Here is a 16,527-nt window from a genome sequence, read left to right on the forward strand (position 1 = left end):
AATAAAAAAAACTACGTGTGTTTTTTTTCTTCTCCAATTTTGTATCAGCTGTATTATTACTGGGCTTGAATTGATTGTGGTTTCAATGACAACTTTGGACACTAACTCACATACACACTACAGTCAGACTGATAACATTTAAAGGTTTGGTGCAGACTCTGTTAGCAGCACATACAGCACCTCTAAACTATTAACAAGCACTTTTCAACAGGAGCAAGCAAATCAAAACTTAACTCAATCAAGATAGAAAACTTGCCGCTGCGTCGAAACAGGTATTGTACTTTCACAATTAAAGCAAATACCACACACCTGCACTGACATCACTGGCTGTGGTGTTATCTTACATCAAGTGTTGCTGTAGCTTTGACCCTTTTCCTGCTGCCCAGCAAAGTTTGTTAAATAATGAATGGATGGAGAATTTAAAAATATAAGATTTGTTTTCATATCTGACAAGAAGCTTGTTGGGTTACCACATGCATGTTTTTTCAAAAGGGGTTTATTCCTTTCCTCCACGACTTGAAATGGAGCCAACTGCACTGAAGGAAAACTGTCAGAAGAGGTCACTGTATACATTTTAGAAATAGTGGTTTGAATTCTTGGCAGAGATCAGTTTTAGTTATGTTATGTTGAGAGGTTTAGCCATTATTCCTGTGAGTCAGCAGCCCTTCTTGATTTATTCTCCCAGCATCATCATTATTAGTTACGCAACGGTCACAGTCAGTGGTTATATTCAGTGGCGGAAAGTCACTGGGTACATTCACTAAAAGTACATACTTTAGTGCCAATTTGAAGTACTTGTACTATACGTGAGTATTTGAATTACACGCTTCTTTGTGAATTCATACTTTATATGTGAATCTTGGATATGTGTCTTGACAACAGCGGATCTTCAAACACATCTAATGTATCTTAACATCAGTTCAGTGAAACAATATAGAAGCCATATGCTTCCACTTCTGCCATATGCTTTGCCATGCAGGCAGTTGGAGGAAATCTGTCATGTGCAATGGGCCTGCCTCACTTCCTTCCCTATTGTGTAGTTTTAGTGGTTGACTTTAACATGTAGGCCCAGGTGTTGCTGGGTCATTTCAAAGGTCATGTCTGCCGGATATGTAAAAACATTTAGCCCTCGTGTGTGAATAACTTACATATTCTGAATGACAAAGGCAGCTACAATTAATTGGTAGTAAGGCGTAAAGCACAGTAAGTACAGAATGTCTTCACTGAAGGAAAATGTTACTCAGCTGCAATTAGACAGGATGACTTGCTTGTATTGTGTCACTTGTGCAAAATGAGACTGATTTACTGGAACAGAGACAACTTGGCCTCACTCCCAGTGGTGTGTTCAACCCCACAGGCAGGAAGGAGAAGAGGTTATCAAAGGCTTCCTTATTGGCTGCCAAGTTAGTGTGACCAGAGAAATACAGAGACAAGGTGGGGCAAGATTTACAAAAATAGGCGCTGTGTTTCATTTTCACTTCCATGCTCAATTGTGATGCGCTTTAGAAGTCTGGACAGAGTGTGAGCAAGCCCAGGATATACAACTTGACTAGTCTTGCCCAAAATATGTTATTTAATTAATTTCAGAAATATAAATAGAAGTATCCCCTGAATTTATTTGATGAATTATTGTTTAATTTGCCGAGAACTTTATCTATTTTAAACTGATGTCTATGCTCTTGTGTACGTAATTGGTTAAAACATGGAAATCACATTACTGTCCAGTGGAATCTGTTCCACACCATAACATGATGCAATAATTCATTATTCTTTAGATGGAATATTTCACTATATTAATGATAAGAAAACCCATTACATTCCAGTTTTAGAATCCCAAGTGACATGCACATACCCGCACTTTATTTGTCTTATTATATAAGCATTTTCATGAACTAAAATATTCAGACTCCAATTTCATAGGTTAACAACCATAAACATAAAATAACAGTGTCCTCTATTTAAATTTACTGATGTGTTCATTCATTTTGGATACATATGTTATGGATTTATCATGGGTATTTGGCTGTTTACTGGTATGGTCTTGGTAGTTTTTGCACTTGGTGCCGTTTCCCAGAGCCAGGCCATCATCTCTCAGTAAACTATATGAGATGATTTAATTGGTCCTATGGGTGAGATGGGCAGATTCAGAGATGAGTCAGATGGCTTTCTGTGCATAATAAATACATTCTTGATTCAGTGTTCCTATTATTACAGAACTAAATATGTACTCAGATGTATGCTAGCTTCTAGTTTGAAATGTTTGAAACTGGGGCTGTGAGTTCTTGCAAGTCAATGAGCCAAGTTAGATATCTTCTTAAATATTTACAGCGTGGTGTGCTCAAAGCCTGGCGTGTGATTAGAACCTCTTTGAAGTCTGCTTGATCAGATGATACCAACATGTTGAGTTTGTGAGAAGTCTAATTAGTGGTTTCTCTCAGAGAGCTGTGCATGTGTTGTGTCATTTAGAGAGAGTGTGACACTATTTTTTTCAGTTTCGAATAAAAACAAGACTATTTAACAGCACTGGAGAGAAATCATTTCCCTTTTTACAATATTTAAAATTTGTAAATGGCACATAAATATGTCAATTAAATGCAAAATAGTTCAGGAATATTTTTTTAAATGCAATATTCAATATATGGAAAAGATACTGTATATACCCAACAGGGAGTTAGACCTCTCAGACATACAGTATATAACAACACTTCTTAATTCTAACATTTATTAAACATTTTTAAAGAATTACTTTTGGCAACCTTAAGAAATATATTATTTGTTCATGCTTGGTCCATAACTTTTAAAACATTTCTGTATTTGGTGTGACAGCAATGCAGGTTCAGTTTGTGTCAAAAGGTAGTGTTACGGCTTCAATTTTAAATATTCTATTTTGATGTAAACTTGCATTTGTCCTTAATATTAATATGTATACAGCTTTATAACTGGGAAGTAAAGATAGTGTCCTTACTGCTGCTGCTGCTCATTTAGAATCAACCTTTTTCCCAGCAGAGATTTTGACCTGTCACCGCAGGAAAAGCCCAGGTGTAATTAATAACCTTAACGATGACTCCTGCCTCCCCATCGTTACTGTTATCAACTGCACCTGTGATTTTCCTGCTCTGACAGGTCAAAATGACTGCTGTGAAAAAGGTCCTTTTCATACGAGCTTGTGTGAGAAAAGTACAAATAATTTCAAAAGCTAGAAAAGGGAAGAATGATTGTATTCACACTCAGACTTTCCCTGCAATGACTCCATCCTTTTGTCAGTAGTCGTTGTAACTGTGTGTTACAAATTACCAATGTGCTGCTTGTGTGACTGTATCATCAACATCATAAATTGATGTCTTGGTTGCTTGCAGGGCCTATAGTATTAGCATTGGTATTAATTTGGCTGTTTTATGCTTGATTTTTATAGCAATAAAATAATATTGAGCGTTAAGGGCATATTTCCCCCTTGTTTCTTGCCTGTTTTAGGGAGTTCCTTTTAGCTCACTGCAAACTTGAGTCTAAGTAGTTTGTAATATTGTATATTGGCTTTAGGTAAGTAAACAACTGCTGTCTTGAACACATCCCCCATGTTATATTGGCTTCATGGGAAACTACATGCTTTGATTTTGTCACTTCCCAATCTCTGCTGTGAGAAACAGATGGTTGTGTATGTTAGCATGCATTGACAGCATAAAAGGCCAACTATCAACTCAATGCATAATCTGTGTTTACATATATATACATGTGGGTTGGTGGACTGAATTTACATTGTTGAGAGGCACAGGCTTCCCAGAGGACATCCCACTGTTGACAGCAACAGTCATGTTTTTATTGTGGAAAAAAGTTCACTTTTCTTTACAAAACACAACACATATCCAGCTACACATTTTCTATAATTTAACCAAACATCACGATCATCAGAAAACACCTAACATCACTTGAAGAAGCTCTCTCTGTGTCACAAAGGAACCACAACCTGATATCCCCAAACAGAGAGAAGAAAAAAAAATACACATTAAAAAAACAAAACATTTTAATGCAATTCTCATGTTGCATAATGTAGCCGATCTATGTGGAGAAATCAGAGAGGGCGGGCTTCTGTGACAGTGACGGCACAGTGTTGGCTTCTTCACACGAAACAACATGTATTAATAAATTAAGTTTGGATCACAGGAAATGAAACATCTTCGTTTGACACAAAGGAACACGACACATTTCAGTTTTTGCTTGGCACGAGAGGCGTAAAGACTCAGTACAAGCTTTGGCACCGCTGAGGAATTTGTCCCATGATCTGTTTTCATGTTTACAGTCACAAGAATTGGCAGAGCACCAGGTGCAAACAATCTTCAGTGACTCAAGACAACAGAATGTAAATGAGCTATATGCATTATGCTTTAACCTGGTATTTTAATTGGATGGAGCAACTTATAACAAAGCACTGTATTCAAGGGTGGTACCTGAATATGCCTTAGCACTAGCATGCTTTTAATGTTATGCTTCTACTATGTTAAGAGTAAACGTAGAAAGCAAGTGCACCCTGAGGGTAATAATCACGTTGTTGTAAAAGAGTACTCCACTGATTTAGCATTGCACTCCTATGACATTGTTGGACTCACAATAGACAGTTTAAAAGAAAAAAAAAGGATCAAATAAATGCAGCAGAACCAGAGATTTTGTCTTCTTTTATTTCGCACATTCTACTTTCTTGTCAAAACCTGGTGCCTTCATTACCCACAATGCAACTCAACGCTTGTAGCAGCTAATGTAGCTTCAAGCCGCTAGCCTCAAGCAGAGGTGAGGAGCGGGCTACAGAGGTCTGGTTAGCTCAGTTCTCTTTTACAAAAGGTTTTTCACGTATGCAGTTGAACTCCCAGTTCCAAATCGTTGGAGTCACCTTTAACACAAACCAACTGGCATCATTCACACATCAGTGCTGACAACTGAAGAAAACATTATTTAAATACTTTTTTCTACATCCTTTTTCAAATGAAGTGCTTTAAAACATACCAAAGTTTTCAATGATAGTGAAATAATAATTAGCTGATCTTTGAGACCTTTTTATCTTTTGGACATTGCAATTATTTACCTTTGATTTCAGTGCATCTTTTAAAGACATTGAGCATTGCTTTATAAAATGTAATAACTGTAACATTAGTTATTTGAGCAACCAAACAGTGCTGGTGGTGACGTTTTATTGGGCAGAACTCTTACACCCTTAAATCCCAAACATGCCAAGCCTCAAACTGTCTTCAACAAGCATCACGGGCCACATCTCTAAAGAACGAGTCTTTGTTGTCTTGTAGAGAGAGCTTTTAGCCTCCAGCTCTTTCTCTTCCTGTCCTGCTTCGCTTTCTGGAGGACACATCATGAAGGGAACAGAGCAGCAACTCTGTCTCAGTTCAAAGGTTGCTGTTCTGCATCCCGAGCCCACGCTTTGATCCGGAGTCCCTGCCTCTCCATGATGTTCCACAGCTTCCGCAGGTTGGACTGGGTAATGACATCATCGGGTTTGATGTGCAGTGCGCGCAGGTAGTTGGCCTCCGCTTCGGGAAGTTTCCCGTTCAGGTGCAGGATGGCACCAAGGTTCATCAAAGCAGCCGGGTACTAGGAGAGGGCAAAGACACATTTAGAAAAGGAGACAGAGACGAGCAAATGCCATAATCATGGTGAGTTGTCAGGACTTACAGGATTACTGTACTTGTGTCGACATTGGATTTATCTATCTGGGCAATCTATTTTAAAATCGCCCTTCTCAGTTCTAGTAATGTGAGACATTCACACACTCAAGCTTGCCAGGTTTTTTTTCTTTATTGATGGTGGATCAAGGGCTTTGGTGAAATGTGCTCGAAGCTTAGAAAATCAAACATGCATTAAATTAGCCCTAATCTAAATCTCGCAGGACAGTAGCTGGCATGGCCAAAAAAATATGGGTGTCCCTAGATAGTGCCACAGTGATAATAGGTAGCTATTATAAAAAAAAATTCATCAATGAACAAACAATTTAGAGGTGTCTTTCTGGAGTCTTATTTAATAAAATACCCTCTTAAGAAGTTGCAAATTGAAACCAGCTGGCATCTGGAAAAGTGTACCAGTTGCTGAAATCTACAAAATCCAGGTCCATAGACATTACTCTCAGCGTTCCATGACTGACAAACACACCCAAAGCTCATCCTAAAAGTCATTGGCACCTCATCCCCCAGACCTGGCCTTGTTCCCAGGCCCTGCGTCCTCGCTGGATGACATATGGTTAGCGACTTGGCAACTACTTCACAGATTTTCTATCCCCAAACCCAAGTGTTCTTCCCATTTTTCTCGTTTACATTCCACCTCTCAAGCGGTGTTAAGAGACGAGAGTTGGGAGTGGCAGCTTGTTTTTTCTCACCTCATCATAATTAATGCACTTTCACAGAGAGAGGAGCTACAGTGGGGTACTTCCGCCCCTTCGGTGGGTTTGTTTTTTTCTCACCTAGTGCAATAATTGATTCTACCATGCGGTTACATTTTAAAGTGCTCCGAACCCTTGCTCTGCTTTTTGTACCATTAAGGAACTTGGTAAACAGCCGAGACATACTAAGCTGTATAAATGAGGGTCCCTTTGCCATTCTAAACAACTGGGTGATATGCGATTCACAGACGGGGCTGAATCATCAGAAAAGGAGCCTTGCTTGTGTTCTGTGTACAGGAAGGCCGACTGAAAGTAATTCAGTAATTATTTTTGACGTCTTGCGACAATCCACTGACAGGGATGAAACAGATGTAAGTTGTTCTTGACCTTCAGCAAGTTGGATATACAGTATTGATAAGCTAGCTTCTGCATCAGTCAGTTTTAGAGATGCATCCTGCTCTACGAGCAACAATGAACCCTTTTTATATTGTAAGTTGTACCGTATTTTCCGCACTATAAGGCGCACTTAAAAGCCTTTAATTTTCTCAAAAAACGACAGTGCGCCTTATAATCCGGAGCGCTTTATATATGGATTAATTCTGGCTGTGCTTACTGACCTCGAAGTGATTTTGTGTGGTACACGGCGCTCTGTCAACATGTTTTAGTAGACTTAGTAAACTACAAAGCCGCACCGCTTGCAGCATTACGGCTACCGTAGTAGGAGCGTCAGGAGTAATACATACTGTGCTTCATCATAATATTACAGTGTGTGTGGATAAGGACCCAACATGGCTCCTGTCAAGAGACACGCTTACGACGCGGACTTCAAACTCAAGGCTATCAGTCACGCAGTAGAACATGGGAATAGAGCAGCTGCGAGAGAATTCAACATTAATGAATCAATGGTAGGAAGTGGAGGAAGTTTGACTGACTGACTGTTTTGTTTCGCTTAATGCGCCTTATAGTCCGGTGCGCCTTATATATGAAAAAAGATCGAAAATAGACCATTCATTGACAGTGCGCCTTATAATCCAGTGCGCCCTATAGTGCGGAAAATACGGTAAATTATAATTCTTCACACATACAAAAAATACTATGCTTTGTAAAATGATTTGTAACTGATATGTTGTAAAAAAAGTTTTTTTGGCTGTTCTATAAACAGATACAGCAGTCTCTTTTCTGTATTTTCTTGTATTTTAGTAGCTGCTCTTTTTTTTTTGCATCTTTTTCTATTTGCAGGGGCTGAATAGCTCATACTGTAGCCTTATTACCCTGAGAATTCCCATTTTCCCCAGTAAATACAGCCGATTCTGCTCAGAGTACAGCGTTATATTTGAGATGAGCATCTATCTGATTTGTTTAAAAAAAAAAAAAAAATTTTTCTGTATATAGTTTGATTCCAAAGTGAAAAATTTGACTCGCAACTTTCTCTGGAGGTAAACAATCTTTTACTTTCTTAACACGTACAGCAAGAGCTGAATCTTTCATGACCTGAACGCTGCTGGATTAAGTTGATATCATCCGCTAAGCAGACGTGCATAGAAAATGTCATCGACAAGAGAAGCTTTACTTGTGACAAATGACAAGAGAAGCCCCCGGTTTATCTGAATGTGCACATGAATGCTTCCAGGGATTATAATGACTTGTAGGTAGCTTACTTTTTTACAGAATAAAATATAAACACATGGCTTTCCAAATTAAAATAGACAACCAGTAATCGTATCTTGCATGGATTTACTCAGCTTTTTAAGGCTTAAACAGGATATAAACAGACAGGCAGACCTTATCATAAAAGGGGCAGATTAAAGCATTAAAGCGGTGATTCCCAGCTAGACCAATGTGTTCCCTTGGTGGATCAGCAGTTGCCAACGGGGATATGTGGAAAAAATAGAAGAGTAGCTCAGCTAATTTAAAAATGAAATATACCCCTGAACGCAATGTGTTACCATAGAGTGATGCAGGGATGACATAGTTTTGTGCGCCAACCATGGAAGTTGGCATCACTCTGGTTCCCTCGACTCAAATGAGATCGCTCCATTTCATTTTGGATTATTGCAGAAAATAAACTCTGTGGCAAACACAAGCTTATGATACTTACACGTATTGTTCAGCTAGATAATCTTCCCAAATGAACACCAGTTTTATGATTTTTTGAAGTGTGAATGCAATTGGTAAAACTTAAAAGCTAACGTTAAGCTTAAACAATCTCCACCACGGTCGCATGAGCGTGAGAACCGCACAGAAAAGTTTGGAGAACACTATGAAGGCTGTCACAATATACAGTAACACTAGTTCCTCCAGTTAAATGCATGTAGATGGAAGTCCAACCCCTCTCTCCTTTGGCAACGTAAGTCGCAGAGCAGACCATCGCTAAGCAGAATAGCATGACAAATGACTGCAGGAAGCTCTTCTAGGTCTTGTCTGAAAGCGCAGGGGTTCCTAGGACTCCAAGTTACTTTCTCACAGATCCCCCTTTTTCTTTGAAGTGACTGATTGATATACAGAAACTGGATATAATAGCCCCCCACTTCCTCAACCGCGTGTGCTTACATCGAGAGACATGACATCCCTCAAGGCTTTGTCTGGTAAACTATACCATTATGAACAAGGGTGTGCTCGGAAGCTGAATGTGTGAATTCAATAACAGACGACAGTAACCACTTTTCTCTTTGGGATCTTTTGTGTTTTGCATAAAGCACAATGAGGCACCAGTTCACAACCATGAACAGAACACAGTTTTCCATTTGATTTCCTCTGCATGCCAGGAACAACAGTATTATAATATCATGTCAGAATGATGGGTAACATATATTATGTTGTAAATTGAATTAACAGTGCAGGCGTATGTGTGTGTGTGTGTGTGTGTGTGTGTGTGTGCATTTCCATGATAAGTGCTAACAGGCCAACCAGTCCCAGGTACTTACATCTGGTCTTAGGCTGGCTGCACGCTCATACTGCCTCTCCGCTGCCTCATTAAGACTGGCCTGCCTGAAGAGAAAGAAGAACAGAGAGAAAAGTAGAGTTAGAACGTGTCATAACACAATTTATGCTGATAATATTGTGCCAATACAAATTACTGATAATCGTATCCACTCATTGTTGTACAGCTAATCAGCTAATCGATTCAAAATTGGAATAGTCAGATCTTCGGCTTGGAAAAACTTTCAATTCTTGATGTGAAATTAATACCTCTCATTTCTTTATGAAAAGTGTGTGTTGTGAATTTCTGTGTTTGTCTATGCTTATACTGTATTTTTCTTTTATTTTGTTGTGTACACGTCTCTCTTAAGAAAATACATCTTAATGTCAGAGATTAACTGTTTGAATATAGGATAACATTAATAAAAATGCACCATTATATTCAGCAGGTACAATAATAAATAAATCAATCAATCAAATCAACTTTACTGAAAATATGCCAAAACAGTTCCATACATTTTTTTGGTTTGTTAACAAAACAAGGTCTACTTTCAAACCCTCATCCTCGGTTGCATGTGTCTACCAGTTTTTTTTAAATTATTGATATGAATACAAGGAAAAGCAGAGATTGAAGGTTAATCTGAAAAATTAGTATTAAAAACAAGTATAAATTGGGTCGGGAACACATTTCATTATTGTTTTTATGGTACAGATCCTTATTCAGCTGCAGCAATGCTAGATTTCTTTTTTATATGGGCTTGTTAAATACTTTAGTTAGAATAAAAGGAAACAATGTTCTGTGACAGGTGATTAATTTCTTAGCTGTGTAATAACTGTGATTATGCATCTTGATTATGCACTTTAGATTTCGTATTGGGGCATTGATTTGAACTCCATTATGCCTTACTTATTATTCAATAGAGCATAATGAAGAGAGATGGATGTTTCTTATGCCAGAATCACTCCACCAAACCATTCACATGTTACAGCTGGGTTTGTAAAATGGCAATAGTTACTCTGCTCCATACATTTTATCCAAAGAGTACATGAACTGGACTTAGCAGTGCCAAAGTTAATAAAGTCAAGGAAACCATTCTTTCCCGGCATGATCATTTATATTTATAAGACTATGACTCAAGTAAAATATGCATGTGGATCCAGGCAACACTTTATCAAGGGTTCAGTGGAGTTCATGACTGGCTATCTTAGTCATCATCTTATAGCTTGCTTCCTTGGTCTTTGTTTTGTTTGGTCAAGTGCTGCAGAATAAATCAAGATTCAAGAAGTCAGGGTTTATGGAAAGTAGAACAGGGCGGACAAAACATGCAATATGGTTTAACCCAAAACATGTAAAAACTAAATGATTTATTGTAGATATCATACTAACACAATATTTGAATCATAAGAGCTTGCTCCTATGAAACGTAGGCCTGGTCCATGCAAGACATTTACGTTCAAGCTTCCATCAAACTGGATTATCGGGTCATTTTTTTTAAATCCTTGTTATGGTCAGTCAACATGAAAAGCTCACCTTTAGTAGAGCAGTAGAGCAGCTTAAGTTTGACATCCAGCTAAGGACAGGTGTGTCACATTCCTTTAACCCAATCCTAATCGGTTTAGATTCATGTCACAGTCCGTCTCAGCTGAAAACAACCATTTAGAGCAGAATACGGCAGAGTGATCTGTCATTTACATCTGCTCTTTCCAAAAAAGTCCAGAGTCTTTCAACTTTTTATAGATCCTCTGTGCTGTTGCATTTAGATGGATGGTATAGAGTAGTAATGACTTCTCCAGATATATAGAGCAAAAAAGGAATGGTGGCACATCGCTCCAATATTTCCTTGAGTTGCTGGGAATAGAGGACATTTGCAGACCTCTTTGACGCGTTTTAAGACCCATGTGCTGTCTGTGCACGTGCTTGCCAAACTTTGAGGGGAAATTCTCTGATGGCATCTTAACAACCTTGGACCGAAACATCACTATGATAGACTGAAACTATACTGCTGTTTATATCTGAAATACTTAATAGCTTTTATTGCAGCAATTACCATGGAGTATACATTTACTATTCTATAACGTTGGTATCATTTATATTTAAAAGGCAGTTATTAAATGGCAGTGGTAAAGAATAAACCCGCAAATGGTGAAAGTGACAAAGTCTGTAAATACATGAGTGCCACATTTCTTGATATATACAATAATTCAATTTTCTGTACTATATGCTTTTTCAAGTAGGCAAACTCCACCGTGAAGCAGTGTTGTTGTGTGTAATCAATTTAGCCAACCTGAGCATGTGGGCAGCACTGAAGACCACATCAAACTCTGAGCTGTCCAGCTCCGCAGCTCTCTCCGCCATCTCCGCCGCCTCGCCAAGACGAGACTGTTCCAGCAGGAACTGGCCTAAAGAGAGAGGAAGACAGGGGAAGAGCATTTATTACTTGTTTGAAGTAGAAGTTCTGTTTGGTGCTTTTTTTAGCCATGGTTTGGCTTCAGTGATGGCAATGGTCCACCGCTTTGGTCCAGACAGAAATATCTCAACCACTAGATGAAATTTGCCAAATATTGATGGTCCCAAGATGATGATTCCAAATTACTTTGGTGATCTATAACTTGTCCTCCTCGGCATGAACTGTAATATCTCTTCTCATCTAGCACCAAAATGTAATAAATGTTAGCCCACTAACACACTAAACTAAGGTTTAGTGGTAAATAGTATAGATTCTAAAAATCACCATGTTAGGATTGTCATAGTGAGCATAATGAAAGAAGTTGCATTGAGGGGACAGAAAGGCGGGGTAAGCTTGTAGAGAAGCTTTGACATACAAAGATGGAGATCATTGGGGAGACAAAGGAAGATGAATGAAGCAGAAGAGTGCCACAGGAAATGCAACGAGGAGGCGGGGAAAAGTGAGACAGTGAAAGGATTGTTGTTTGGCTCGGTGACGTCTGAGAGCACAGATGAGACGGAGGTATTCCATGCGTTTTCCTGTGGGAGTCTGGCCACCTGATGCGGCACCCACCCAAGTGTCTGCTTCAGCGGCTATAAATTAACAGCCGAGCTCAGCCGCAGATGTTGCTGAATGTAGGAAGAGGGGCCTGCCGAGAAGCTTCCATTGAGGTGCATTTCTGTGGGCTTTTTTTTGTGCTGAAAGCTAACCCTATTTGCCTGAGCGCAGCTTCCATAACCAAGCCATTAAAAACCAAAGCAGACTATTTAGAACCGGGTCATGTGAGGGACAGTTTGCATTAAAATGAGTTACTGTGAACAATGGCAGGAAAGGGGAGCCTTGTCTTAGCTATCACCCTCTGTGTCCTCACTTCCTTTCAATCTCTCATGTGTGTGTGTTTGTGTGTGCATCCGTTGTGTTACAACGTAGACTGATACCATCGCTCTTTACACACTAACACCTGGAGCTCATCCAGTGGACCCAGGACGGCCAAAGCAGCGAGATTTGCGATAAAGGAGGGGGACCGGCCCATATAAACATCACCTATAGCAAGAAGCTACAAGATAACATTGAAAAAAGAAAATAGCCAGAGAGGCTGAGAGGAAGAAAAAGAGTGTAAGGGGAAACAGCTTGGTCCAAAGACAGCAACATAACCCTCGCTGGGGACCAAACTAAACCCAAACTCTGAGATATCCAGCGAAGAGAAAGCACCAGGAGGAACGGAGAGAGATAAGGAGGAGGAGAAAGGGACAACAAACAATGGTGCTTTCAGGACGGATTTCATTTCCTACAAATATCCTGAAGATAGCGACATGGAGCGGCAAGGAGCCTGTTTCTCCTACCTGATATGAAACACTGTATCAAGAGCGGCACAGGCTGTACGTGTTATTTCACTCTCTGTTACAAATGGTAAACAATGTACCCTGATCCCAGCTCCCAACTCAGATAAACAACGCATTGTATGTGTGTTTGCAGCATCTGCAACAACTCTCTCACACTCCCAACACTAAACCAAAAGTAAATTAAATGATCTTACACGTCCACAAATCTGTTACAGTGGTGCAGGGATTGCTAAAACATGACTATTTTGGGGGGGGAAATAATAAAAAAAACAGCAGAGTATTTGACACTTTCAAATGATTACCACGCTGTTTCGGTTCTTTCCAAAACTCCTATCAGGTTACATAAGCTATGAGCTTGGATTCAGGGTGGTTTACAACACATGTTGTAAGAGGAGCTGGTGTGTTTAATGACTCTGGGTCTGAAGGTGGCACTACAAAGTATAGGTCTTGGATGAAAGGGTCTAAAGACTCCAGCCTAATAATCATCCTGAGTACAGCTTACTGCAGCAAAGCCCGGTCATTACTGTAAAGCCTACAAGTGCGGCATGGCAGAGGTTTGAATTACAGGCAATCAGGCATGTTATAGTTGGTAGAAAGGACCTTTAAATTATATTCTCAAAGCTCTGTCAACCACAACAGAAATTTACGGGGACGCAGGCATCCATATTTTTATTATTCTAATGTTTCAAACAGGCTTTGCTGAAAATGTTTGCCTTTTTTCGACAGTAGGAAAAAAACTTTGACATCTCTTCTTACCGTAGTGCATGTAGCAGTTTCCTTTAGACGGGTCTATTTGAATAGCTCTCAGGTAGTACTTCTCTGCTTCTGTCTTCTGCCCCTATAAGAAAAAGGAAGGAAATTACACCTGATGTTCAAGTTTTGTTTGTTACCTGTAATATTTAGTTATATGTATATAGTATATTTAGTTTTTTGCAATGGCACAAGACATACAAGACCTTACGTTTTTTTGTTGACCTCACTATAAATAAAGTAGACCTGCAGAAGGTATACCGGGGTCCAAACATCAGAAGCAATCAGAAGGAATTGGGTTTAAATAGCTTAAATAGCTATAATAGCTATATATAATAGCTATAACAACATACAGTATGTTTGTCTATATGCTCGGGCAAGCTAAGATGCCCTCCTGAGGTGCACATTTCTGAGATCTGCTGCAGCTTTGCACTACAAGGACCACAGAGTCAAATTAACATTTTTGTTCACCACCAACAATAGCAGCATCATTTTATAACGTGGAGACTGTACAGCTGGACATCTTGTGTCATACATGCGTTCACAGACACACACAGCTACAAAAATCTCTCTTGCATTTTACCGTATCTGCTTTGAGGCATTTTAATGCACTGACATGCATCAGTTGAGGCTTAGTAACAGCATGAAAGTGATGCTTGTAAAGAATATAGGACCCCACCTCCCATGCCTAACGTTTACAGAAAACCCCCCAAGCTGTGTGTGTATGTGTGTGTGTGTACCTGCATCCAAACTGCGAAACATATAGCTTCTGTGTGCATTAGACTCAATTTTTTTTCTCAATTGCTTCATGCTTCAGCCCTGATTGCTTCCATATTGCCAATGGACTTGCCATGCAACAAGAAATGAGAGGACTGGGCCTATTACATTTTCTTCATTAGCTTTTCCCCCATGCCTGCAATCCCTCTACATGTTTGAGAAAATATGAGGCCTTGATGGCTTATTTCACATTTTCTTTGGCCCCTTTTCTCTTTACATTCAATTAACCCTTTCCCCCAGACTCCCATCAGAACTGAAGTTGGAGTGGTTCAGTCCAGTTAGGTTGGAGCAAGTCATCATATAAATGATTTACAGGAAGCATTCAGGCCAAAGTCGATTATATATTTTTAACAACTATATAAAGACAATTATGTGGTATGCTCTATTTTAACAGATTTAAAGCTGTGTAATCATCTGTTTTTGCATTACTGAGCATTACAAAAAAAAACACAGCGTAGTTCAAATTCATAAATCAGCTCAGAGTTGACTGACCACAACTTTCCCTCATGCACACCACACCCTCCTGACTCCAGCAAGAGATCTCCGACAGACAGCAGGGCTCTAATGTTAGACTAAGCCTATTTGTAAGCACTTTGACCTTGGGAAGAATGAGGCAAATGAGTGGTTTTAGGAAGTGTACTTGTTATCTGTTGAGGGATGTGGATGGGTACAAGACTATCCGGTTCCAGCTTTGTTATTTTGTGGCTTTAGGAAGACGGAGATGTACACTTTGAAAATTGATGGGTAATACTACTCAAGAAAAACAGCACTACAGCACGCGTCGGGGTGAACCACAGTACAAGAATTCAGTTTGACCTCTCCACCCCGTGTCTGTATTGTCGATTGACTGCGGCCGGACAGCCAAAAATGGAGCTGATGGGAGTGATTTAATAAGGAAGGAGAGTAATTGCATTATAAGCCTGTCCACTGGCCCGTTGTCCAGGGCCCATCCAATCTCCTGTTCCTTAAGCCCTGTAGCAGTGAAGGGGGCCTCTCTGAGAGTCGGGGCCCTGCATGGACCTGCATCCTGAGCCTGAGGGAGCGCAGCAGCTGTCCAGCCACAGTGGGAGCCACTCTGATCTGAACCTGTGCTTTACAAGTGGTGTGTGAGCTATGTATATCTTTAAATCTTTCAACAAAGAGAGGAACTGATCAGAACTAAGGTTTGCAGCCAGTGAGGGTTACAGCTGCAAGTAAGGTGCTGCATGTTGGTTTCATCAACACAGAAGGCTGTGGAAGGGAGGAGGTAAAACATGTCTAGGGGGGTTGCAGAGGGCACACGGTTCAACTCCCACATCTAAACTTGACTCAGCTGTGAACACATCTGTTGTTACACAAACGTGTTTTTGTTTTCAATGGAATGGGGCCGATGGTGGGAGGATGGAGAGTGGAAGTTTTTCTGTGGACAAAAAACATTGGAAGGGCAAAGTAACATTTGGGAAAAGTTGGGCAAACCTTCTAACACTCGTGCATTTGCAGAGTGAGGGGCAGAAAACACACAGATAATCTGGACCTCGTCCAATCACAGAGGGGTGGCTCTCATCCCCACGTCTGTGACCTTCAGACATCAGACATGACTTTATGCCGCTATGATTTGGCTGTTCTCTTATCTATTTGGCACTGGTCCTGGATCAGGGTCGATTCAAGGCCAACGAAGAAGTATTTATCACTTCTTCTTTCACACTTGTGTGATCCACTTTTCCACTAGACTAACTTGTATCATTTCAGGTCAAACAATATTCATTCATGAATGCACCTCACTTCCTCTCGCTGACTTCTGATCAGGGGAGGAGAGTTTGTTTAGCGTGCTTATTTCAGAGTCAGAAGCTCACACCTCATAATAATTATCACAGTTCTCCAGGCTCTGCAGGGAATCGATCGCTTCGGTCAATATGCATTATTCATCACTTCACTCCGCCAC

General features: G+C 40.0%; 1 protein-coding gene across 1 annotated transcript in view; it reads right to left on the bottom strand.

The window, feature by feature from the left end:
• Nucleotides 1–3,827: 3,827 nt before the first annotated feature.
• LOC129112492 (protein O-mannosyl-transferase TMTC2-like) overlaps nucleotides 3,828–16,527 on the bottom strand; it is a 50,348-nt gene continuing 37,648 nt past the window's right edge. Inside the window, 5 exon segments of the mRNA XM_054624611.1 lie at nucleotides 3,828–5,420; nucleotides 5,422–5,589; nucleotides 9,295–9,358; nucleotides 11,575–11,689; nucleotides 13,836–13,917. Coding sequence (XP_054480586.1) covers nucleotides 5,385–5,420; nucleotides 5,422–5,589; nucleotides 9,295–9,358; nucleotides 11,575–11,689; nucleotides 13,836–13,917 — 465 coding nt within the window. The 3' untranslated portion in view covers nucleotides 3,828–5,384.

This window comes from Anoplopoma fimbria, chromosome 23 (genome assembly GCF_027596085.1).
Source record: "Anoplopoma fimbria isolate UVic2021 breed Golden Eagle Sablefish chromosome 23, Afim_UVic_2022, whole genome shotgun sequence".
Taxonomy (NCBI): Eukaryota; Metazoa; Chordata; class Actinopteri; order Perciformes; family Anoplopomatidae; genus Anoplopoma; species Anoplopoma fimbria.